This window comes from Rhinoraja longicauda, chromosome 7, assembly GCF_053455715.1.
Source record: "Rhinoraja longicauda isolate Sanriku21f chromosome 7, sRhiLon1.1, whole genome shotgun sequence".
NCBI classification, from domain to species: Eukaryota; Metazoa; Chordata; class Chondrichthyes; order Rajiformes; family Arhynchobatidae; genus Rhinoraja; species Rhinoraja longicauda.
In genome coordinates, this window is record NC_135959.1 from 57,488,979 (window position 1) to 57,516,713 (window position 27,735).

The following is a 27,735-nucleotide window of genomic DNA, read 5'->3' on the forward strand; positions in this document are numbered from 1 at the left end:
AAAGTTATTCTTGACCAGATGTGCCTGTTGAATTTTTATTCTAGTGTAATATGGAAAACTGCATTGCCATGTTGTGTTCTGGAAAACATTGATTGTGCTCTGGAAACATTGATTCTGCTCTGAAAACATTGTGGTGAGCCATGCACAATCACTGGAACTATTTTCTTTCAAGTTTACAAGAATGGAGAAGATCTCATCAAAACCTCACAGAATTATTAAAGGGCTTGACTGGTGAGCTGCTGAGAGGATGTTTCTCCATTGATTGTGCATGGCTCACCTCATGTGACTAAATATTTCAGCAGACATGTCTTATTGAAGACCTTTTATCAGAATTAGAGGAAAATTTGACAAGTGAAAAGTATTAAGGGAGTACAGAGGCAATAAGAATTGATAGGGAACCAAGGATGAAAAACGGGTGGATTAAGTGACAAGAGAATCATTACGTGCCAAGTTCGGGATAGGAATATCTCCTTTTGCTTTAACCAGTTAAAGAGGAGTTTTCCAAATACTTTTTCCTCCATAATTGTCCTGGATGTCTATCTTATTTTTAAAATAAGATAAAATTAAGATAAACACCCAGGATATAATATAAACTCATAAAAATTAATTGGTTTTGGTTGAGAAGAAGAGTACATGCATTGTGAAGTACTAGAGATCAAACAGGCTGGGTGGATTAATAAATTGCCTTCTACTCGGGGTGACAGAAATCAGAACACTATTAACCAGTTAGCCTGACATCTATAATTGGAAAATTTTACAGTTCATTGTCAGGGAAATAGAAGCAGGAAACTGAGAAAACCGCAACATAATCCTGCATGATTTTGCAAAGGTGAAATTGAGTTTGATAAATTTGTTAGAGTCTTTATGTAACATCCAGGGTAGATAATGGGGAACTAGCATATGTAGCATATTTGAATTTTCAGGTAGTTTTTGAGAACGTACTACATGATAGGTCACTTGTTAGCTCGCAAAAAAAGATTTTCACTGTACCTTGGTACACGTGTCAATTAACTAATCTAAACTACTGCACAAGATTTAAAAATCATGATACGGGGTGGGAGAAGATATACAGGCTGGAAAAGAGCAGGCTAACCAACAAAAACATAGTCAGCAAGTCATGATCTTCACCATCCAGATGGGGAAGAGCTGCAGTTGACTTATCAACGACAAACTTCCCCTCCTATTTATTAGCTCATCAAATAGAAATTTGCCACACCATATCATTGTCAGGTCAAAATTCTGAAACTGTCCACCTAGCAGCTTAATCTGTGCTTCTTCATTACACTGGCCGCATGAAAGTTCAAAATAAAAGCTATTCCCTCCATATTTTAAAAGGAAAGTAGGATATGGACAATAAATTCATGCCTTAAAAGTAATCTTCATAGAATTAGAATGAATGCAAAACTATTTTGTCTTCTATCCTCTCTTTGCACTTCTGGTTCTCATTTGGCTGTAAAAATTCTCACTATTGCTCAATGGATTTAATGACACTGTGCTGTACTGATTTTATATTTTTCCATATTTAAATTCTTATTGGCTCTGGTTGACAGTCAGTAATTCAAAATAATGGTTGTGATCTACCAATGTATATTCTGCTTAATTATACACCCTTGCATTCTAAGTGGAAGTATTCTGGGTGGTTTTAATGACATGGCATTTCAACTGCATGATGGCCCACAAAATATGGGAACATTCATCTATGGTCCGAAATTCCAAACATTCTTTTCTCTCTACAGATGCTGCTGACCCGCTGTGTTCCTCCAGCAGTTTCTTTTTCGATTTGTGAGGTAATACTGACTGCTGGGTACAAAGTAAAACTCAAATATTCTGGTAAAACTCAAATAACCCAATGCTTTGGCATCTCACTTACCAGGTTCTGGTCCCTGTCATCCCATGAAACTTACTGGGACATTATTCTTGGTGCTCCCTTTAAAACTGGGTGCTATTTCTCATGCTTGCTTTAAATTCACCAAGCCCTTTCCATCAGTTCATAAATCATAGGAGCGGAATTGGGCCATTCGACTCATTGAGTCTACTCCACCATTCAATCATGGCTGATCTATCTTTCCCTCTCGACCCCACTCTCCTGTCTTCTCCCCTTTGACACCCTTACTCATCACGAACCTGTCAATCGCCGCTTTAAAAATACCCAAAGACTTGGCACACACGGATTTCTGATTCACTACCCTCTGGCTAAAGAAATTCCTTTTCATCTCCTTTTTAAAGATATGTCCTTTTATTCTGAGGCTGCGGCCTTTGGTCCTACACTCTCCTACTCATGGAAACATCCTCTCCATATCCACTCTCTATCCAGCCTTTCATTATCCGGTAAGCTTCAATGAGATCTCTCCTCATCCTTCTAAACTCCAACGAATATAGGCCCAGAGCCGTCAAACACTCACACATTAATTCAGTCATCCCTGGGATCGTTCCCATGTTCCTTTGAACCACACCAAGTCTTGTTCCTCAAGCACATTTTAAAATAATCAGGTTCTGTTTCCTATGCTACATTTTTTTTAAAGAGAGCAGGTCTGCTAGCAACACCAACTTTAAACACACCCTGATTCTCATGCACCCTTGAAATACACACAGGCTAGTCAGCCTGCATGGAGAAAAAAGGAAATACAAGCAAGATATGCCGTAGTTTAGCTATGCCTCTAGAATGAAACTTGTTAAAAAAATATTGATAAGTGCGGAAGAAAAAGGAAAGGGGACCAAAAAAAAAATCAAAGTTACTGAATATAGGCCAAAAACACCCTTGTGTTCAAATTGCATTACATCTTGATCCCTGAACACATACAATTTAATATTCTCATCAATACCTGCATCTGTCTATTTCTATGACCTTCTCCAGCACAATATCTAACCAGAACCCTGTGCTGCACAACTCTGGCCTGTAATTTATTTGACTTTTAAGTCACTCCACTCTTTATGAATGTGTCTTCACTTACTAATATCTGAAGCTCTGGAAGCTTCTCTCTAATCACTTATCCTTCATTCTTCCCCATGTTCATGAATAAGAGGCTGAAGATAAATTTAGTCTCTCTTTGTCTACATCTTTCATCATTCCACATGGATTTGATGCTGAAGTCAGGGGGAATTAATGTCTGACAGAGTATCTGTGAAGAACTTTAGGATTCTTATATGAATATTGTTACATAAAATCAAAATAGTTAAAAATGTTAAAAATTGCAACAGAAATAAATAATTATATCATGAATACAAAGTACTGATGTTCATGTGTGATTAAGTACTGCCCCCATCTGGCAACTATTAGTATTCCTATTTTATTCCTATAAAAATTCCTCTTTTAAATTGATGATAACATTCAGAGATAGAAAATAATGATATTACATTTCAAATTATGCCAAATCCAATTTCCTCAAACCCCTATAGAGTTATATTATATTGAGAGAAAAGAATAAGTATATTCTATCACTTTCAATTTTGAAGATAGCTGGAATGGGCTGGTGGGTAAAATCTCTGCCTAGTCACAACCTAAGTTCGCTGTTTTTTCTTTTGGAATGCTGCTGTATCAAATCTGGAAGTCTGTTCATAATTTTTTTTAAAAATTGTTTTCAATCAGAACATAATGCATATTCTACCTAAATAATAACAAGGCAAATTCAAGCAAATGAGTATAATTTAATCAGTGCGACGATGCTTTTTATTTTCAAGTTTTACCAGATGGAAGTATAACATTAAAAGAACATAAACCTTTGGAGTCCAAGTAAGTAATTGCTTTACCATTTAAGATTTGGACTGGCCTTCTGACTCAATAACATTTTTCAGAATTTAACCCCACCACACAATCTCAATTCCCTTAATATCCAGAAATTTGTTCATCCCTATTTGGACGAACTCCACGACTGAGCCTTCCCATGTCTAAAGTAGAGAATTCCAAAGATTCACCACTTTCCAAGTGAAAACATTTCTCTACATTTCTGCCCCTTGCTCTTAAACTGTAGTCTTTGGTTCTACATTCCTCAGCGAGGAGAAATATCCTGCTTACACCTGGCCTGCCAAGCCTTTGAATTTTGCAAAGCTTAGCAATTTTTTGATGAGATGCCCTCTCAATCTCATATAGTCCCAGTCTACTTAATATCTCTTCATAAGGCAAATTGTCAACCCTGGAACTAGTCTGCTGAATCTTTGCTGCAACCCCCTATGGCAAGTGCATACTTTATTCATTCAGGACACCAAATCTATACACAATCTCTTGTTGAGATCTAACCAAGGACCTATATAATTGCCATAGGATCTTCTTTACTCCTGTACTCAAATCCTCTTGTAATAAAAACCAGCATACCACTTTCTCCCCTAATTGCTAGCATCACCTGCATGTTGACTTTCAATGACATAAGTTCAATGACATCACAATTTTCCAATCAGTTGCCATCTTAAAAAATATTATGCTTTTCTCTTTGGTGCACCAAAGCGGATGACCTCACATTTTTCTGCATTTTATTCCATCTGTCATGTTCTTGTCCATTTATACAGCTTGACTATATTCTCTTTACATCCTGCATGTTACCTTTAATCCCATCTAGATGTATATCAATAGCTGCAAATAATGACAGTTGTTTCTTTCAGCCAAATCATTGATATAAATTGTGACTCTTTGGAGCCCAAGCACAGATCTCTGCAATACCCCACTAACCATAGTCTCCCAACTTGAGAAAGACCAGTTTATCTAAGAATTTGCTTTCCCAGTTCACAATCCTTGGCAGCATTTTCCTAAGTTCCATGTGCTTTTGACTAACTTTTGACCCTTTTGACTAACTTAACCTGTGGGATCTGAGGCAAAGCCCTCTAAAATGACCTAATTTCTGGATAATTAGTGTAGGAAAATAATTGCAGATGCTGGTTCAAATTGAAGATAGACACAAAATGCTGGAGTAACTCAGCGGGTCAGGCAACATCTCAGGAGAGAAGGAATGGGCGATGTTTCAGGGAAGAAATGTGCTCATTCGTCCCCAAACGTCCCCAGGAAGAAATGGGGAAGAAACGTCGCCCATTCCTTCTCGCCAGAGATGCTGCTTGACTTGCTGAGTTACTCCAGCATATTATGTCTAATTTCTAGATAAAATGGCTTAAAGAGGAAGCAGGAATGGCAGTTTAATGTTTCTGATGACAAGGTTTCCAGATGGCATAGATAGGGAGAAAATGCAGGAAAACAGGGCTATCCTGGTTCAAGAAACAGTAACTATTGGTTGTGAAAAGAGTTAGAAGGATCATCAAATGAAGACATACTAGTTGAAGAAAAGAGAAAAACAGAGACACTAGTGAGATAGTACTATGGGCTTCCAAATATTCTGAGGAAAACCGAAGAGCAAATTTTCAGGCAAATATTTGACGAGAAGATAGAGCGGTAGAGTTGCTGCTTTACAGCGAATGCAGCGCCGGAGACTCAGGTTCGATCCTGACTACGGGTGCTGTACTGTAAGGAGTTTGTACGTTCTCCCCGTGACCTGCGTGGGTTTTCTCCAAGATCTTCGGTTTCCTCCCACACTCCAAAGACGTACAGGTATGTAGGTTAATTGACTGGGTAAATGTAAAAATTGTCTCTAGTGTGTGTAGGATAGTGTTAATAGTGTTAGTGTGTGGGGATCGCTGGGCGGCGCGGACTTGGTGGGCCGAAAAGGCCTGTTTCCGCGCTGTATATATGAAATGAAATGAAATGAAACAGAAACAAACTGAAACAGAAATTTGAAAGAGGGGAAAAGAGGTCACCCAATATTAATGAAATCAGTCTTGAGTTCAGATGTTAGAATGTGCCAAATGGAAGATGAGATGCAGTTCTTCAAACTTAAATTGGACATTGTAGGAGCAATGAAAGAGGCTAAAGATGGACAGGTCACAACAGGAGGAGAGAGAATTAAATAAGATGTCATGCAAATCAATCAGGTGTTTCTCCAGTGTAGATGCACTTACACTGTGAGCACTGTGTGCATTAAATTGGTCAGTAAATTGTTTATTTACCTGGAAGAATTGTTTCGCTTCCACGATAGTAGGAAGAAATAAAAGGGCTGGGAAAGAGAATAGTTGATGAAAATGGAAGTGTAGACCAGGATCACAAGGGAATGCTGGAAAGGGAAAGGCAGATGTCTGAAAGTGGAATTTTATTGGAAGCTGCAGAGGTATGGATGATTATCGATTGAACATGGAGGCTGGTATGCTTCAATATAAATATAATTCCACAAAGAAATTAGCAGGATTGGTAAATCTACAACCTTCCGAATAGCCAGGACAATAGTGGATAGGATTAGAAAAACAGATACATTTATCTATTTACCAAGAAATTATTATTGCAGATAGCCAAGAACATACAGTGTGGGGGTAAAATTAAAAGGGATATTTAAAAAGCAAGGCAAGAAAAAGATACTAGTGGTTAATATTAAATAAAACAGAAAGCAAAAAGCAAGCTGCTGAAGTCACTCAGATGGTAGAGCAGCCTCTGTGGGGAGAAAGGAATTGTGAACATTTTGCGTTCAAGATGCTCCAGGACTGAAAATGGAAAGGGAAGATGGGCAGTATAGAGAGGGTAAGGAGTAAGACAGGGGGCAATAGGTGATAGGTGGACCGAGGAGGTGTGAGCGTTGACGGGCTGATGTAGCTGTGGCGGTGAAGGGGCGGGGGGGATGTTGGGAGAAAAGAAAAGTGGATAAGAGGTGAAAACAGATCAAGAGAAAAAAGGCAGAAGGGGTCCATTTAGGGGACAGGGTGTGAACACGGAGAGAGGGAATTCTGCATCCCCCATCTGGCTCCGTCATTTCTGCAATTGCTTCCATCTCTCACCCATCCGCTTTTGTCACCCAACAACATGCCTACCCTTCCATCACCGGATTTCATCTGCCCCTCATCTTTCAACTCTCCTTGGTCTACCACCTATCACCTAATGGACCCTGTCTCACTCCTCTCCCTCTTCTCTTTATGTCGGGTTTCTTCACACTCCACTTTTAATCCTGATGCACAATCTCAACCCAAAATGTTGGCAATTTCTTCTGCCCTTACACATGCTTCTTGGGCTGGTGAGTTCCTCTCGCAGTTTTCTCCAATTTTAGGAACCCAACGGTGAAATGGCCAAGTCACTTGGTGAAATGCTGGTGAAATAGCTCCCCACATAGGTTGCTTTTGGTGAAATGGCCAAGTTCACCAAGTGAATCACCCAGCTGCTTCTCTGAATTCCTATTTGCAGCGTATGCTCCTCCCTTCTCTATCTCATCCTCTCTTTCCTTCTACTCTTGTCTGCATTCCATCCTCTTTCCTGCATAGTATTTTCCTGCATTGCATAGTACTTCAGCTGAGGGTTAATTAATTCCATCGAGCTGAAGGGTCCAAATGACCCTTGCAGGGCATATACTTGACCCGTGAACATAGGGCATAACAGAGTCTTTATCTACCAATTTAGTACCTATAGAAGCACGCCAATCTCAACCTGATGTGTTCGTAATGGTTAAAAAAGTACCCAGTTTTTCATTGGCCATGATTTCATCAAGTTTGGCAATACTGTGGATGATGTTGGACATTAATCACTTTTAGCTCTAAGTTCTTTCTGGTGTCATGCTACATACAATATAAATATCCTCATCACAATGAATAAGTTGCATTTATTACTGATCAGATGTAGTACGACCAAACTTTTAAAGATCAGTTTAACTTGTAGAACAAACTTGACTTACCGATAGAATCTGGTCACCTCTTTGCAGCTCTCCACTAAGATCTGCTGGTCCACCTGCCAGGATGAACGAGATAAATATCCCTTCACCATCTTCACCCCCAACGATGTTAAAGCCCAATCCACTGGCTCCTCTGTGCAGCACAAATTTTCTGGGCTGCCTGCAAATATTAAAAACTAACATCCATATCATAGTTTCCAATGTGATTTTTCAACACCTTTTAATTTCCTAAACATTTTGATGGGCATCCATGTCATTTTCAAAAATGAATTGCAGCAAGATTTTATCACAGCTCTGCCTGGCTATAACATCAATCACCCTATTATCAAATTCTGAATTTTTTTAGCTGGCACATAACTTATGATTTTTTTTCAAACAGCAATCATTACTTAACACAGAGGTTTAATTAACTGATTGACATTTGTGACCCAAGAGTACTTTAAACAAGAAAGTAATACATTTCAGCTGGGCAGAAGCAGTATTATTCTGCTATCTATGTGTGATTTATTGAATGAATGCGTGTGCCCAAATAATGACATGATTTTTTTGTAGGGATTTCACGAATTAACCTCCAGAACCCTGAACACGTCCTCATCGCACGTCATGAGGTTTGATATTTGTGATATCTAAATGACATATGAACATAAGAGAGTCGTCTTGTGTATATGTGACATAAGCATTCCCCGTTGCTCTTGTTTTGAACCTTAGAATGTTCTACAGATATTATGATAAGCGTTAACCAGAATTTGCAGCTTTGTTCACAGTTCAACCTCTTAAAACCTGTGCAGACTAACTGGCTGCAGTTTTTGCAAACATCTTCAACCTCTCATTACTGAGGTCTGAGGTTCCCACCTGTTTTAAAAGGGCATTAATAATACCGATGCCCGAGAAGAGTAAGGTGACATGCCTCAATGACTACTGACTGGCGGCATTAACGTCCGTGGTGATGAATTGCTTTGAGAGGGAGAGGGAATAGGGGAGGAGAATAAAATAAAAAAATAGATGTGTAGACAGTAACAGTGGCTTTTTTACAGTGAAATAGGTTTGTAACAGAGTGAGAAACATTGAGTGTGAACATTAAAAACACAGGAGATTTGAATGTTGCAGCAATGTTTGTGCAGATAAAAACAAAATGGTTGCACAATCACAGGGCGACTTCACAAGCATCTTGGTGGTATACTGCAAGACTTTGGTATCATTCACCTCATATGAAGGAGATGGAAATACTTTTCATGATCAAGAATTGTCTAGAGGTTGAAGAGGTGTTGGGGATGTTGCACTTTTTGCTGCAGCAACTGATCACATTAAAACAATTTTTATACACAAAATCAGATCTGAAGTGTATTAACATAGAAGTTGCAAATTAAACTAAAGATAATTCATTTAATGAGGTAATGGGGAGGTTGGGGAACATCACCCCACAGCTGTTTGATATAGCAGAATGCTATGAATTCTCTACAATCAGAAACCATGGAAGCATGATTATTTCTCACAGTGAAAAGACTATTAGACACTGCAACTCAGCAAGGTATACTCCTCATCACACATTTCAGATCATGGTCGCAATGTCCCCATTTCTATTTCATCTCCACCTTCACACCTCCATCCCAACCCATTATACATCATATCAAACCTTTTGGTTATCAGCCTTAATATTACCTTATGTAGCTTAGACTCAAATTTTGTGCAATAAGAATAGTTTGAATACATTGCAATAATAAAGGTGCCTTATGATGCAAGTTGTTATTGTTTTTATTGTATTGGTGCTGTTATTTTTAGATTCTCTGCAGCTACAGTTTGTAAGTAGCTTCTCAACATAAATTGTAACAAATAAAAAAATCATTTTTTGTTTGTATAATGTATATAGAACCTCTAATTTGCATTTTTTTTGAGAATATGCTCTGTTTACCTCAATTTTGTTATGATATTCTAACTAACACAAGAACAATATTCTCAAGGTTTTAAGCTATAGAAACATAGAAAATAGGTGCAGGAGGAGGCCATTCGGCCCTTCAAGCCAGCACTGCCATTCATTGTGATCATGGCTGATCGTTCCCAACCAATAACCCGTGCCTGCCTCCTCCTCCCCTTGTTTCCACTAGCCCCTAGAGCTCTATCTAACTCTCTCTCTTAAATCCATCCAGTGATTTGGCTTCCACTACCCTCTGTGGCAGAGAATTCCACAAATTCACAACTCTCTGGATGAAAACGTTTTTTCTCACCTCAGTTTTAAATGGCCTCCCCTTTATTCTAAGATTGTGGCCCCTGGTTCTGGACTCGCCCAACATTGGGAACATTTTTCCTGCATCTAGCTTGTCCAGTCCTTTTATAATTTTACATGTTTCTATAAGATCCCCTCATCCCCTCTTATCCTTCTAAACTCCAGTGAATACAAGCCTATTCTTTTCAATCTTTCTTCATATGTCAGTCCCGCCATCCCAGGGATCAATCTCGTGAACCTACACTGCACTGCCTCAATTACAAGGATGTCCTTCCTCAAATTAGGAGACCAAAACTGTACACAATACTCCAGATGTGGTCTTACCAGGGCCCTATACAACCGCAGAAGAACCTCTTTACTCTTATACTGAAATCCTCTTGTTATGAAGGCCAACATTCCATTAGCTTTCTTCACTGCCTGCTGTACCTGCACGCCACCTTTCAGTGACTGGTGTACAAGGACACCCAGGTCTCGCTGCACCTCCCCCCTACCTAACCTAACTCCATTGAGATAGTCATCTGCCTCCTTGTTTCTGCCGCCAAAGTGGATAACCTCACATTTATCTATATTATACTATATTTGCCATGCATCTGCCCACTCACTCAACCTGTCCAGGTCACCCTGCAACCTCCTAACATCCTCTTCATAGTTTACACTGCCACCCAGCTTTGTGTCATCCGCAAACTTGCTAGTGTTGCTTCTAATTCCCTCTTCCAAATCATTAATATATATGATAAACAGTTGTTGCCCCAACATCGAGCCTTGCGGTACTACACTCGCTACTGCCTGCCATCATGAAAAGGATCCGTTTACTCTTATTCTTTGCTTCCTGTCTGCCAACCAATTTTCTATCCATGTCAACACCCTACCCCCAATACCATGTGCTCTAATTTTAGTCACCAATCTCCCATGCAGGACCTTATCAAAAGCTTTCTGAAAGACTAGATACACTACATCCACTGCCTCCCCTTCATCTATTTTACTTGTCATGTCCTCAAAAAATTCCAGTAGATTAGTCAAGCATGATTTCCCTTTCATAAATCCATGCTGACTTGGACTTATCCTTTTACTGCTATCCAAATGTCCTCAATTTGCTGCACTGCAACACAGCTAAATGACCTGGATTTTCTTCAGTCAGCAGGGAAGCAACAATGCTGGCTGTTGACTTTGAAGAAAATTGTCAACCAGTAGTTTCAATTTCTGTAGTTGATTGTTGTCAGAAGCCAATTCTAGAAACAGAAAATGTCATCAAGCTGACTCTGCAGTCAATCACAGCATAGAATTTTCAGACAGAAAACAAATCCCCCAAAATATTTAACCAACATTTTAAACATTTTATAGTGCTTGAAACAAATAGACCAAACACACAAGAATATAGAAGATCATGATTAAAATCTAAAACAACAGAATTTTGAAATAATTATCTGAAGAAACACCATTCTGTGCGCAAAAGTATGTTTTAAGGCCAGATGATTGCTGTAATTATGACCAAACAAACCATACAATTTATTTACACGTCACGCATCAGAGGGTAACATTTTCAGGATATTTTCCAGTGAATGGTTCATAAGCATCTGATGTTCTCTTAATTTCACCGAGTTAGGAAACTGTGCTGGGAAAGGTTGTTTAAAAAAAAAGAATTCTGTGGAAAAGCAGTAAATTACTGACAGCAAATTCTCTATTCTGCATTAAACCAAGCTCAGTCTAGATGTCTATCAGTTTCATGGAGTCATGATGGTAAATACTTATTACTATGTCAGTATTATTGCACTCTTTGAAGATATCAGAGACCTTTTTAACCCTAACCATGATTTATTTGGGATTTAAGTTTAGAATTCTGTACCCAGCATTTACAGCATTTTGTTGGTTGGTGTCATGCATTGTGTAAGGGGTTTCTGCGCCAAGCTTTCGCCCGACCTAAGGTCCCTGTGCCTTGCTCTGATCCCTTGACCAGGCCGCGCACACTGGTTCCCCGTGAGTGGTTCGACCCACTCACCCCTTACGGTTCTAGACACTGGACTTAGATGCAGGAGCTCTTATAGTGCAGAAAAATTCAACCAGACCAGATTTGAAAACCAGGGTTTAAATGGAAAAGGCTTTTATTCAGCGCTTGGGACTATTGTCCATGAATATTTATACATTGCTATATGACATACTTATTAAACACGTACCGAATCACACGAATACTTATACCTATGAATCATTAAACACACAGTTCCACAGGACATATACCCGAATGCCTTTTTCTCTGAATTCTAAAAACACACAGTTCCACAGGACATATACCCGAATGCCTTTTTCTCTGAATTCTAAAAACACACAGTTCCACAAAACATATACACGAATACCCTTTTACTTATGAATTCTTAAACACACAGTTCTACAAGACATATACACGACTGTAAGATGGGGAACGTACGACGCATCGCAACATTGACCAACACATATTTCAATACACACCCAACGTTTATTAACAACCACCCTCCCCTCTACACTAAACTATGTCCAGGATATGTAGGATTTGGAGTACATGCTCACCATGGGGCTATTACTGGGGTTACTGGCTGTTCGTTTTGCAGTATTTCTTCTCGAGTTGCATGCCTGTTCCTTTCTCTTGCATCCGTTCTTCTTGCCTGTCGTTTCTTCCTCCTGTATTCGTTTGACTTCCTTCTGACTCTTTTCTTGACTTCAGTTGACTTCTTCTTGACTTCCGTTGACTTAACTTTTTCGCCCAAAAGTAGTGGCCAGTTATACTATTTCTGACCCGTCCTATCTCCCGCCAGATCTTGGAATCTCTTTGTTCAAAAAGATATGTATGAGTTTTCTTCTGATCTGCGCTTATGTTCGGGGATACCGGGGATGGCCAGACGGTGTTAATTGGTATTTCGTTGTGAGGTGATGGGTGTTAACTGGTTTCCCATCACCTACCAGGTAGTTTTCTATGGGCTATTGTGCCCCCTCACCGAGATGGACTGTTTAGGTCGGCTTGGGGCATTGTGAGTATGCTGATGTCAGCGCCCCAGTGTCTGGACTCCGACCTGGTTTCGTAGGTTTCTGCATGGCCAATACCCATCCTTTGTCCTGGCCGTGGCTTTGCGGAAACCTAGAGACTGGGTTGTAAGGTTTTTACTTTTTGTGGCTGGTCACGAGGTCCTGCGGCCATTTTAGGACCCACGGATTGTGACATCCTTTGTTAATCTGACCGCAGCCTTTCTCCGCTATCAGCCCCAGTCTCTCGTTTAAAATGTCCAAACTGCAGCTCTTTGGTTTGGTGTTGCTTTCCAAATGAGGGAAAACTTCTCAAATCTTACAATTGTATGAAGGAAATGTTAATGTTATTCTGTTAATCAACCACAATAAATATTACTGGACCTTCTGCTGTGTGTTCATCATGAGAATTACTGTTGTGACAGAAATATATTAAGGTGAATCATTCCAACTATGGCTGGCACTTCTGAGAGAAACAGTTGGTGTGAGGCAATTCCAGCAGAAGTCAATCACAACTTGTGTTGATCTGCTGCCACATCAGTCACTGATCTACACTGCCAGACAGAATGTACAACCCAACAGCAAAGCCTGGTTTTCCTGGGACTCCCCAGCATTACATTGAGAATGTAGCTCTGATGGATAATCTAAAAATCTGATTCATTTTAATAGAAAATCATTGGTCTGCAGAACATAGAAGCTAGTTTTTATTATTTTACTTTAATGTTTATCTGGTGATTTGCTAATGTTTGAATGATTTTGGGGGTTTTTTTATACATGAATTATTTTTTTATTCATATCGTTTTTTTTAAAATGTATGTGAATGTCAAAAACTGTTTCTTAACTTTGACAAGCCAAAGCTCCACTGCATTTTAGCTTCTTTCAGAGCATGCTGGGGTAGGGCAATGAGTCATCACTTGGAGCATGTTACCCAACTCCAGGCTGTGGAGGCCAGTGTGATTGAGCTAGACATGCAGAGGTGGGCAGCCAGTCATTCTGGACATTTCCCAAAGATTCAGTATATTATTCAAAATTCTGAAAGAAATACAGTCCTCTGTGCACATTTTAACATAATCAGACTGAAACATAGAAACAGAAATATGGTAAATACTGTAATATAAGAAAAAAAATCCAAACGGTGCCTGCATACGTCACTCCATTGTTTTAATGCTGAAAGATCTATTCATGTATTCAGCCACTATACAGCTTAACATTCTGTTCTTATTTGATCTAGATTGCTATCAGTGTCCAGGGGGTTGATTCCTACCCATGTGAGCCAATTACTCCTAAATAAGCAGAGCCATAAGATTGCATAACCACCATCTCTGAGATCGGCATTGATACCAATTGGCACTGTCGGCAGGAGGCCATTTAAGTGCTGGGAGCTTCTATTGCTGTTATCTATAGATGGGTTTCTACCAACAGGAAGTGGATTTCACCTAATTGACAGAATTTACTGAACTAAATTGATCTTTGCCACTCAATACTGAATTTCTTTTGAACTAATCATGGTGTTTTAACCAAAGGAGCATTTCAAATGCAATTCCCTAATGTGTGATTGTTAATCTTGGTGTTCATAAGAGTTATTTTGCAAAAAAAAAGCAATGTTTCCAAAGTAGCTCCGGCTCCTTCCTTTATTAAGATTGTGATCACATCACTCGCGCCCATTTCCAACTTCTTAGAAAGACCAGAAATTAGTTCAAATATAATAAAGCTATATTTGCAAACTTCCAATAACTGCCAACATGCACAGCAAGGCCTTCAATACTTCTCAGCCAGAAGGAATAATCATAAACCATTGTTGAAATGTAGAATTATTCATTTGTTAATCAAAATAAGTTTAGAGTTGGAAACACACAGATGATTTTTAGCATTGTGGGATTGTTCCAACAGCCATTAACAAGTATGCAAAAATGATCATTCTTTTTTCTTGAACATCGGGTCATAGAGTTTTACAGCATGGAAATAGACAATTGTACCCACCGCTACAGCTTTCTCTGGCAGCTTGTTCCACATACCCACCACCCTCTGTGGGAAAAGGTTTCCCCTCACGTCCCCTTTAAATCTTGCCCCTCTCAATTTAAATCTCTGCCCTCTACTTTTTAACTTATCTACCTTGACAGTGATCATTTTCCTTATCTATGTCCCTCATAATTTTATTTACTTCCAGAAAGTCGACCCGTCTACCTCCCATGCTCCAAGGAAGGTCCCAGCCAATCAAATCTCTCCTTATAATCAAGCCATCCAGTCACAGTTGCATCCTTTTGAATGAATTTTTCACCCTTCCCTCTTGCACACAATACTCCAAGTGCAATCTCAACAATGATATGTACAGTTGTTACATAACATCCAAACTCTTATACACAATGCCTGAATGAAAGAAAGAATGCCAAATATCTTCTTCACTGTCTGTCTACAAATGTCATTACTTTCAGTGTCACCTACACCCTTGGGCATCTGCGTTCTACAACAGTCTCCAGGGCTCCACCATTTAATAAGCAACTTCTGCCCAAGTTTAACTTACTAAAATCAAGGAAATGGCAGAAGAGTTGAACAGGTACTTTGGATCTGTCTTCACTAAGGAAGACACAAACAATCTCCCAGATGTACTAGAGGACAGAGGATTTAGGGGGATAGAGGAACTGAAATAAATTTGCATTAGGCGAGAAATTGTATTGGGTAGACTGATGGGACTGAAGGTTGATAAATCCCCAGAGACTAATGGTCTGCATCCCAGGGTACTCAGGGATGTGGCTCTAGAAATAGTGGACGCATTGGTGATCATTTTCCAATGTTCAATAGATTCAGGATCAGTTCCTGTGGATTGGAGGATAGCTAATGTTATCCCACTTTTCAAGAAAGGAGCGAGAGGGAAAATGGGGAATTATAGACCAGTTAGCCTGACATCGGTGGTGGGGAAGATGCTGGAGTCAATTATTAAAGAGGTAATAACGGTGCATTTGGATAGCAGTAAAAGAATAAGTTCAAGTCAGCATGGATTTCTGGAAGGGAAATCATGCTTGACTGATCTTCTGGAATTTTTTGAGGATGTGACAAGTAAAACTGATGAAGGGGAGCTAGTGGATGTAGTGTATCTAGACTTTCAGAAAGCCTTTGATAGGGTCCCACAAAGGAGATTGGTGAACAAAATTAGAGCATATGGTATTGGGGGTAGGGTGTTGACATGGATAGAGAATTGGTTGGTAAGCAGGAAGCAAAGAGTAGGAGTAAACGGGTCCTTTTCAGAATGGCAGGCAGCAGGAAGTGGAGTGCCGCAAGGCTCGGTGTTGGGGCCGCAACTATTTACTTTTTCACCCAGAGTTGTGAATGTGTGGAATTCTCTGCCACAGAGGGCAGTGGAGGCCAAATTAGAGTTAGTTAGAAGGATATGGGGAGAAGCTGGGCATAGGTTACTGATTGTGGATGATCAGCCATGATCACAATGAATGGCGGTGCTGGCTCGAAGGGCCAAATGGCCTCCTCCTGCACCTATTTTCTATGTTTCTATGTTTCCAAAATCTAGCACTTCACACTCTCCAAGTTAAACACCATCCGCCATTCCTTGGTAACATCTAGATCTTATTGTAAACCTCAATAACCTTCTTCACTGATTAATATGCCGCTAAGGTAGGTATCATCGTGCCAATTACATTCTCATCCAAATCGTTAACATAAATAACAACAGAGGACCCAGCACCGATCCCTGCAACACACCACTGTTCACAGGCCTCCAATCTGAATGCCAACCCATGACCACCACACCTTGACAGCTACCTCCAAGTCAATTAACCATTTGTCGAGCTTACTTGGATCCCATGTGAGCTCACCTGGACGAGTCTACCATATGGGACCTGGTCAAAGGCCTTCCTAAATTCCATGTAGACAACGTCTACCACTTTGCCCTTGTCAATCCTCTTGTTCACCTAATGGATGGAGTAAGTGACAAAGGTTAGAGGTGCAAAGGAAACAATGTAGTATAATGTAAAGCCAGAGGGAGGGATATGGGTGGAAGGGGGACCGGGAGGATGGGGAAAGATGGAGAATAAAATAGAAATATGGGACTCAGGGATGGGAGGTAAGCGTATCGAGGAAGGGAAGGAAGCAGAGTGACTGGAGTGGTGGGAGATGATAGAAATGTATGCACATTGGAGGGGAAGGTCAGGGGGCAGGGGAAGGAGAAGGGGGTAAACCGGGAATTACTTGAAATTGAAGAACTCAATGTTCATACCATTGGTTTGTAAGTTACCTGGATGGAATGTTAGGTGCTATTCTTCCAGTTTGAATGTGACCTCACACTGACAATGAGGTAAGGGGAGCAAGAACAGAACTGTGCGATGCAGTGGAGACACAGGTAAGGGCTTTCCTGTTCCATCTGGGGGGGTTGTCCCCACATTCAACACACCCCTTTCATCCACCAGCCTTTGCATCCAACGCATCATTCTCTAACATTTCCGCCACTTTCAATGTGATCCCACCACCAGTCACATCTTCCTATCTCCCTGTCTCTGCAACTCCATGGTTTGCTCATCGTTTTCCATCCAACCTTTTCTCTCTACAGCCATGCTCCACTGAAATCTTGTGAGATGCAATATCTACCCCTACACCTCCTCTCTAACTTCTAGCACCCCTGCAGGAAAGACAGGTGTTCATATGCACTTCCTCCAGATGCATCCATTGTGTTTGGTGCACCTGAAGTGGCCTGTTAGATAGGTGGAAACAAATGCAAGTTAGGCGACCATTTCACCAAACATTTGCGCTAGGTCCAACAAGGCCTGCAGAAGTTCCTGGTTGTGAACCATTTAAAATCCCACACTAATATTCAGTTCCCACCTTCTTCCATTCCCAGAGTGAGACCACATACAAACTGGAAGAACACCACCTCATATTCCACGTGGGTAGCTTACAACCCAACAGTATGAAAGTTGAATTCTGCAAGGATCCAAGAAAATGTCTTCATCCATGGGTTGGCGGTGGAGAGAGTCACCAACTTCAAGTTCCTGGATGTGCATAATCTCTGAAGATCTGTCCCAGGCTCAGCAAATTGATGCAATCATAAAGATGGCCCATCTACGCCTCTATTTCCTTTGAACATTGCCAATATTTGGCACGTCAACGAATACTCTCTTGAACCTCTACAAGTGTATGGTGGAGAGCATATTGACTGCTTGCATCACGGCCTGGTTCAGCAACTCAAACTCCTAGTAACATAGGAAATTAAAATGTGGTGGACACTGCCCAGTTCATCACGGGTTCATCACCTTTTATTATCAAAGCGATCTATAGGATGTTCTGCCTCAAACAGGCTGCTGGCACCATCAAGGACCCTCATCACCCTGACCATGCTCTCATTTCACTCATATCATCGGGAAGAAGGCCTGAAAACTGTGTCCTCCAGATTCCGGTACAGCTTTTCCCCAACTACCATCAGGCTCTTGGAGATGACTAAACTCCAACACCAACTAAGCTCAAACTACAAATACCTTGGTTGCACCAGGGTTTTCAAACTTTAGTTTTGCACTAATATTGTTGTTTTCTTATGTAAACACAGTACACTGTAAACAATAAACGAGAGAAAAAAAAGTTCACACACTCATATATATATATAATATAATGTGTGTGTGTGTGTGTGTGTGTGTGTGTGTGCATATATATATATCAGCTATATATACATATATATATACATACAAATATGCACACCCACACCCACACACACATACGTACACACAAAAAAAAAACAGACAATAGTAGTGCAATAATAATAATAATAGTCTATTGTAGTTTAGGGCTTATTTGAAGCCGGAGTGTTTAATAGCCTGATGGCTGTAGGGAAGAAGCTGTTTCTGAATGTGAATATTACAATTTTCAGGCTCCTGTACTTTCTTCCCGATGGCAGGGGTGAAATCAGTGTGTGGCCGGGATGGGGTGGGTCGCTGATGATGCTGGCTGCCTTTTTGAGGCAGCGACTCTGATAAATCCCTTCGATGGTGGGGATGTCAGAGCTGTTGATGGACTGGGCAGTGTTCACAACTTTTTGCAGTCTTTTTCGCTCCTGGGCGTTCAAGTTGCCGAACCAGGCTGTGATTCAACCAGTCAATATGCTCTCTACTGTACACCTATAGAAGTTCAAGAGAATCCTCTTTGACATAGCGAATCTCCGTAATCTTCTCAGGAAATGGAGGCGTTGATGTGCTTTATTTATAATTGCATCAGTGTGCTGGGTCCAGGAAAGATCTTCGCAAATATGCACACCCAGGAATTTAGAGTTTTGGACTCTCTCCACCATCGTCCCGTTGATATAAACAGGATTGTGGGTCCTCATCCTTCCTCCTCTAAAGTCCAGAATCAGTTCATTGGTTTTACTGATATTGAGAGCTAGGGTGTTGCGCTGGCATCATTTGGTCAATCGGTCGATCTCACTTCTATATTCTGACTCATCACCATCTGTAATTTGTCCAACACCGATGGTGTCGTTGGTGAGCTTGAAGATGGAGTTTGCAGTGTCCGGCTACACAGTCATGAGTATAGAGTGAGTAGAGCAGGGGGCTGAGCACGCAGCCTTGAGGTGCTCCTGTACTGATTGTTAATGAGGAAGAAGTATTTCTGCCAATTCGAAAAGACTGGTCTGTGGATGAGGAATTCGTGGATCCTATTGCAGAGGGATGCGCAAAGACCCAGTTCCATGAGCTTGGTAACCAGCTTGGAAGGGATAATGGTATTGAATGCTGAGCTGTAGTCTATAAACACAGCCTGATGTAAGTGTTTTTATTGTCCAAGTGGTCCAGTGCGAAGTGGAGAGCCAGTGAGATTGTGTCCTGTTGTGACGGAAGGCGAACTGTAGTGGGTCAAGGTTCTTGTTGAGGTAGGAGTTGATATCCACCATAACCAACCTCTCAAAACATTTCATTACCACGGATTTTAGGGCCACTGGTCGATGTTGTTGAGGCACGTCACCTTACTCTTCTTGGGCCCTATTATTGATGCCCTCTTAAAGCAGGTGGGAACCTCAGACCTCAGTAATGAGGTTGAAAATGTCCGCAAAAACTCCAGCCAGTTGGTCTGCACAGGTTCTGAGAACTCGACCATCAGGTCCAGACGCTTTCCGAGGGTTCACTCCCCTGAAGGATCTTCTGATATCGACCTCTGTGACTGTGACTGTAATACCATCAGGGCGTATGGGGGCTCGGGAAGGAACATCAGTGTTCTCCCTATCAAAGCATGCGTAAGAGGGCGGCACGGTGGCGCAGCGGTAGAGTTGCTGCCTTACAGCGAATGCAGCGCCGGAGACTCAGGTTCGATCCTGACTACGGGCGCTGTCTGTACGGAGTTTGTACGTTCTCCCCGTGACCTGCGTGGGTTTTCTCCGAGATCTTCGGTTTCCTCCCACACTCCAAAGACGTACAGGTATGTAGGTTAATTGGCTGGGCAAATGTAAAAATTGTCCCTAGGGTGTGTAGGATAGTGTTAATGTGCGGGGATCGCTGGGCGGCACGGATCCGGTGGGCCTGTTTCCGCGCTGTATCTCTAAATCTAAAAAAAAAATCTAAAATGCATTGAGCTCGTCAGGGAGTGATGCTTCGCTGTTACTTGTGCTGCCTCCTGATTTCGCCTTGTAGGAGGTGATGGCATTCTATCACCAGATTTTCTGCTGTGCTGCTGGCAACATGTCGCCAGTTTTTACAAATGGTAAAAAGTATTTAGAAAAGTTTTTACAAAAGTAAAAACTGGGCATGAGCACAGGTAATTCTCTTGGCTTGCTCCCCATCTCTGTTTTAAATGTAATTTCCTTTCCTCGATCACATACATACATTGAATTGCAGTCCCATTTATTTGTGGCTATCGTTTCTCCATCTCTTATCAAATGAAACACATTAAGCGGGCACTAAATATATTTCTTCCCTTTCCTCAATTTAAGTATCCATTGCTCCCCACTGCATGCTCCAAGACATAGATTACTTTACAGCTTCATCTTCTGAATGCTACTTTGTATGTCAGCAAAGCATAAACTGAGATTAGTACATTTCTATATGAAGGAATCACATAATTCAACTTCAGGCTAAAGTGCTTTTTGATCAGAAATAAAGACTACTCATTTCCCCCTTCAATTTTCTTCTCATTTATGGTTTCAATTCCACCTTCTCAGCCAGTTCCTGTGCAGCCTTTGCTGTCTCAGTTAAGGAGACACAGTGCTTTCCAGAGTAGTTGACCTTTCTTTAATCTTTAATCTTTCATTTTCACTATTCAATTTGTCAATTATGACACTCTGCTGCCTTAGTGCAGTAGCAAATATCCCTGTCACCAGTGGGAAGTCCTCTTTCTTTTTGGGAAAGCCCACTATCTCCAAACATTTAATAATCAAGTATGGTGGCTTTGCTGCCTTATCCTTTAACTCTGCCTCCCAATACTTAGGAGGTCCCCATTTGCTTTACATATTAGCCAAACTACCAGAACCTTCAGAATTATCCACCCATCCCAGGACATGAAAGGCCAACCACAGTGGTGATGTCAGAATAAGATGGCATTAGAGCTGTGTTTAATCTCTCATATTTCTCTGCAACATGAAATTTTATCTCCAACTTTTCCCAGTTTGATGAAAGATTAATGACTGCTCTACAAAGATGATGCACAACCTGCTGAATATTTTAATCATTTTATTTTTTTAATGTTGTTATTGATGGTGTTTGCCTGACTTTAATACTGCACAAACCAGTTGCATTTGTCTTGGAATGCTGCATGAATGGGAGCAGAAAGAGAAAGTGGTCGGAGCAAACGATTCTTATTAGACAGCTATATCCCACAGGATATACTCAGGAAGCAATTATCAAAAAAGAACGTACAGTGTGTGAGCATTAATGAGTACTTCTTGAAATATAGAATATACTGAAAAAAGGCACACGGGACGGCTGCAAATTAAATCAGAGCAAACCATGGATTATTTAGCTAGTAGTGCTGAAGGTTAGTGCATCATTGAGCTATTATGCACCTGGCTTACAGAAATAAAAAAAAGTTATGCATGTTGTCAATGGTTCATGATGGCAAAACGTTCTGCTCATAAAATGAACAAAATTGCACATTTTGCATGAGAGAAGCCAAAAAGATTCCCAAAACAGAAATGAAAATGCTGAAAACACACAGCAGGTCAGGCAGCATCTGTGGAAAGAAAGACAAAGTTTACATTTTAGGGCTTAGGTGCTGCCTGACTGCTTCCAGCATTTTCTTTAGTTTCAGATTTCCAGGATGTGCAGTTTTTGATTATGATTTATTATAATTAATTATGCAATTCCCTCCCTAAATCCATCACAATTTTGTATACCTCTTCAAATTCACTTCACAATTCTTTAAGCTTCAAGGCGAATAACCTTACATATTTAATTGTCATATGTACCTCCAATAATACAATGATTACTGTCCTGAAAATGATTTTCTATGAACTCTCTCTTTCCTTGGGCCTCACCTTTCCTCATTACCAGGTCCAGTGATATATCTTTCCTTGCGGGGGTGAAGCATCCTGGTGAAGGAGGTTCACCTGACCACCTTTCACAAATTAATCCCCTTCTTTGTCCTTTCCTCTTAACAGTATTCCCAACAATTCCAGTGTAATTGCAATTCTCCAATATCACCACTCTATCCTTCTTAAACATCTCTGTTATTTCATTCTCTTTCTTTCGGTTTTATCTCTCAAATTTGATGGCTCATACAATATCCTGAGAGGCTTGGAAGTGCTCTTCTTTGTTTTTAATTTTAAACTAATGGATTATTTATTTCTCAAGGACATCCACCCTATTTAGCACCGTAGCACGTTGCTTATTGAATAATGCAACCCTGCCTCCAGTTTATTTTTTGTCTTATCTTCTTTTGACCAGTTGGATACAGTCCATATAAAATATATTGTAAAGAGACAGGCTCATCAGGAAGGTATGAAATACTCTCCTCTTGCCTGTTTGTTTTGACAACATTCAGGAAGCTCTGCACTTTGCAGGATATACAATTCATTTGATGTATACCGCATCCACAACCATTCATCTGCCCCACAACCAGAACACAGTGGCAGTAGATTGTACCATCTGCAGGATGTGCTGCAACAACTCACCACTTAGGGAGCAGCTAGCAAACACACAATCTCTAACAGCTAGAGGGACAAGGGCAGCAAAAGCATGGTAGTAATACAACCTAGAAGTTGCCTTTCAGACCACCACAACATCCCAGCTTGCAAACATATTCCGCTCCTTTGCTGTCAGTGGGTCAAAATCCTGGAACAGCAATGTGCAAATACCCATAACTCAAGTACTGCAATGTTTCTAATGTTGCTCAGGTTGCCTTCCCAAGGGAAATTAGGGATGGGCAATTAAATACTGGCTTAGTTTGTGAAGACCATAATCCCATAAATGAATTTTTTTAAAGCTGCATTATTACTGCTTTTATGTTTTTTAAAAATAAAGCTTTCAAGTTATTCAGCAAACAATTCTATATATTATTCTGATAAGAATTTGAATATTACATTGTTAAACAAGATGGTGAAAGTGCAGATGTTACATCAAGATTGAAAATCAGTCCCATGCAAATGACCTAAAATTGTAAGTAATGTATATATAAGAAAAATCCACAAAAATAGCAATTGATAGCAAGAATCTATAGATGCTGATATCAGAAATTAAAGCCGGAGGTACCCAGTGGGCAAAAAAAAACAGTTAACATTTAAGGACAATGAACAAAAAAAGCACACTTTTATTTTTATTTCAACAACATATATTCCTAAAACATAGAAGTTACATGAAAATGAGCATGAATGGGTAACCAAAATATTCATCTCACAGATTTCTTGCTAGTACATCAAGAACAAATATAACCTAAATAAATAACTTTTCAATAATGAATTGTATTGGAGGTAGCAAAGCCACAACATTTGCAAATTCCACCAGTTTTTGGGCTCTCTCTCTCATTTGCTTATTATTTTATAAAATATACATACATTTGAGCAAAATAAAAATATGCAAAAATCAATGCCAAAGCTGAAATTACCTGTTAATGTCTTCCACTTCTTCCTCTTCTTCTTCTTCTTCTTCTTCTTCCTCTTCTTCTTCTTCCTCTTCTTCTTCTTCTACTTCTTCTTCAAGCATATAGTTTGGGAGTGGAGAATATCTTCCCGATGTGATTTGCGGCAGTGAAGACTTGTGATCCAATGTATTATTATTCACATTTGAAGAGCAGAAATGGTTCTCTATTGGAGGGGAATAACCTGACCAAAAAAAAAGAGATATATATATTTTTAATTTAAAGAAGCACAACTGAAGGATTTACAATATATTTCAACATTGTGTATGTGGCATATTGAAATTAGAAATTAAGACTAAGTTACAGAAAAACCTGTGCGACATTGACCTCACCATGGAATAGCAACCACATGCATCTGAAAACAGAGAAAGTGCACGAGGAAAAAGGTTTTAAGCAATTTACTAATCCCTTTTAACTAATTGATTTTAATGAAATGATTTAACTGTTAAAAAGTGGTCAACATTGCTATCTTAAACTAAAACTTTTAGTAAAATCCAATATTGTTGATATTGATAGGTTTGATCAATGGATTCTGACAAAACGTACAGTGGACATGATTTCATGCACAAACTACAAGAAAAACGCAAGAAACAGCCACCATACATGGCCTTTCTCTATTTCATGAAAACCTTTAATTCAATTAATTAGAAGACACTGTGGAACATGCTCCTCAAATATGATAGCTTGCAAAAAAAATAATCTCCATCCTACACTTGTTCCACAATGGCATGCTAATTATAATCTAACGAATGGGTCTACAACAAAATTATTCTCAGATAGGATATTAACTAAGTCTCAACGATTGAAATGACTAGAAGGTCGACAACTCTGTAGGTTTAGTAAATATTTCAGAGCAGAACAGAACACAAGGCCACATGGTATGAAATTACCCGATCCAAGCCTGATGGAATCTGACTGCATGTATTGGTTTTGGATTGGGTTGGCATCAAAATAAATTATGTGTCCTCAGACTAAGGGCAGATTTGGTGGTATCCATGAAAAGTCAAATGTTATGGCATCTTCCGAAAGAAAGGATCAATAAGTTCAACATTTTCTTTCACTCATCTTACCTTTATTTTTAAAGTCCTCCAACATTCTTTGCAAATGCAGCACTAAAACCTGGATTAATTAAATCAAAGCTCGTATTACATTGATCTATTTTGCTCTTAGTCATTGTGATTTTTAGGTAATAATTAGTATGAGTTTATTAGCATTATAACTTTGCTCAGATTTGGGGCAATTTTCACATGTTCCTATGTGCAAATAATACATATAACACATTTTAGTGTTGGTAATCATTTTATTAGCAGTCATGAGAAATTGGGTCAGATAATTCTTGGGGCACTTGACTTAAGCGCATTTCATGGTTGCCCACTTTCAGATGTATTTAAATGCATTTTCCAGTATGCAGCATCTTTTCCACATTCACCAAACAGAAATTGAATGTTTAAAGAATACATTCATAATTTATTAAAAAAGCTACAAATTCTGGAGCCGGTACCAAAGAGACGTAACTTCCATTGATACATTTCTTCATCAGCTTCAGATTTTATTGATCAGCACATTTCTGTCAGTAACTTTTGCGTTCCCAGAACATATAACAGCACCTTCTACATAATTCACTACACAGACAAATGTTGCAATTTCTGCCAGTATGATAAATCCATGCCAATCACCCTGTTGGTTCTGCTCTGTGCAAACTATGACTGGAGTTATAGGGGAGCAGGGTGCTTGTTGTGGTCAGACATACTGAAGAAGCCACAGCAACCTTTTCTGCAGCTGTCCCATGATTGCCATAGTGTAAGGTTCTTCAACTTTTTAAGAACCTTCCCTCACTTTGTGGTGCAATGACAAGGCAGCTCGGGATCTCGGCAGGCAGCCATCCTCGGGCATCAAGCAGGTAAAACCTTTCAGAATGATTCAACAGGTTTTTATGGGTTACATACAACAATTTTATCGCACACCAAAAAATGGTAATCTCCAGTATTTACTAAATTGATTGAAATATATTTAATAATCTATATATGTTCGGAAATTGAACCATAAGGGAAATAGAAAATTCCTAGCTGTCTTTTAAGCAAATAGTTTAGAAATACATGCCCTTCTTTTTGACCTGAATAAGAGGCAGTGGTGCCTTCTTTAGGTTGAATTCAGAAAGTCCAACACCATTTTTCAGGTAACATATAATAAACGTTGACAGTTTTGGGCTCAATTTCCTCACCAAAAGAATTGACAATTGCAAAATAAAGCTTCAGCAGAATTCCATTTTAAAGTGCTCTCATTTTCAAATGTATATATACTATAGAGTGAATTAATCCTTTGATAAACTTTCATTACTCTAATCAGTAAATCCTCACTGCCAATTATTTTTGTCTGCAACATCAGGGTCTTTGCATATTATTATGCTTTCTACACTACTATTTGTTCAGGATATATCAACTGTTGATCATTTTGTTCTTACATATACAAGGCAAAGACTTGGTCATTGAATTAAGAGACATGGGAACTATAGGAAAGGGATTAGAGGCATATGGATCACGTGCAGGCAGAGATTAGTTTAAACGTGGCATCTTGTTCGGCACAGACATTGGGGCAAATGTCCATGTTCCTGTGCTATGCTGTTCAGTGTGCAGTATCAGCAATGCTTTTATGGCATGATAGTGTAACCCAAAGGGCAAAGTGATCAACTTATGTCTGTATTTTGTATGTTTTCATATCTTCTAAGAAATATTCTTTGATTTCACTACAACCCAATTTTTAACCACAAAAAGATAGAATATTAAATCAATTAATGTTCATTTAAAATCTTGGAATTATATGTATTTTAAAAAGAAGCTTTAAATGTTACATCTTGATATATTTTATGAAAAGTATAATTTCAACAATTCTGTGGCGAGACAACTGGTTATTGAACAGGACCACATTGAACAGGACTATTTGCAGGTGTTAAATATTAACTACATAAGAGAGAAAGCAATAGATTTTGATTTAAAATGGTTAAAAACATCACTTACAGTGTGTGATATCAGGAGATCCATAGGGGTCATTTATGTAAACAGTAGTAGGTTTTCCGACTTTAAGGTAGACAATATCTGTTGTATTTTTCAGTACTGTTACAGCCTCTTCATGTGCTATCTCTTCCAAACTGTAATGATTCACCTTAGATAAAGAAACAAACATTTCTAATGATACAATCAAAATGTGCATCATCATATTAATTATATTTTAATGCTTCATTGAAATTCATACTGTATTGGTTTTTACAAAAAGACATAGGCAAACAAAACAACATTTCTTGAAGTAAGTAGATTTGAAAGACTATAAAACCAGTGCTATGTTTCAATTGGAAATAAATACATTGCTAATTCCAGTCATCAGTGAAAAGGAAGTCAATGCAAAGCCTGTATTAGCATGGATAAAATCTGTTTTGGCTTTCCATTCTGCAATATCTTCCACTGACAGCTAGGAAGTGTATTTGTGGATGTTGTTTCAGGAAAAGTAATACTCAGTTATGATATCTCACACATATAACTAACCAACATTGTCATCTTGGCTATTTGTGCAAGTTACTAAAAGTGTGGCAACAACCATGGAGTAATACTGAAAACTTCCACAGAATCTTTACCACAGCTAACAGCACCAAAACATATCCTTTGCTTATTTGTCCCTTTCCAATTGTAGATTGCACAAATAGGCAGTGGCTTTGACTATGAAATGATTTAGTAATGCCCGAGGATCAAAAGATGTTTTAGAAATGTAAGTTACGTCTTTTTAACATGTATCTGAAGCTTAGTGAGAGGA

At 39.4% G+C, this 27,735-nt stretch overlaps 1 protein-coding gene across 1 annotated transcript in view; it reads right to left on the reverse strand.

Moving 5' to 3' along the window:
* Positions 1-27,735, reverse strand: part of dlg2 (discs, large homolog 2 (Drosophila)) — a 507,064-nt gene that overhangs the window by 252,698 nt on the left and 226,631 nt on the right. The window contains 3 exon segments of the mRNA XM_078402648.1: positions 7,683-7,839; positions 23,902-24,118; positions 26,949-27,093. Of these exon segments, the coding sequence (XP_078258774.1) occupies positions 7,683-7,839; positions 23,902-24,118; positions 26,949-27,093 (519 nt within the window).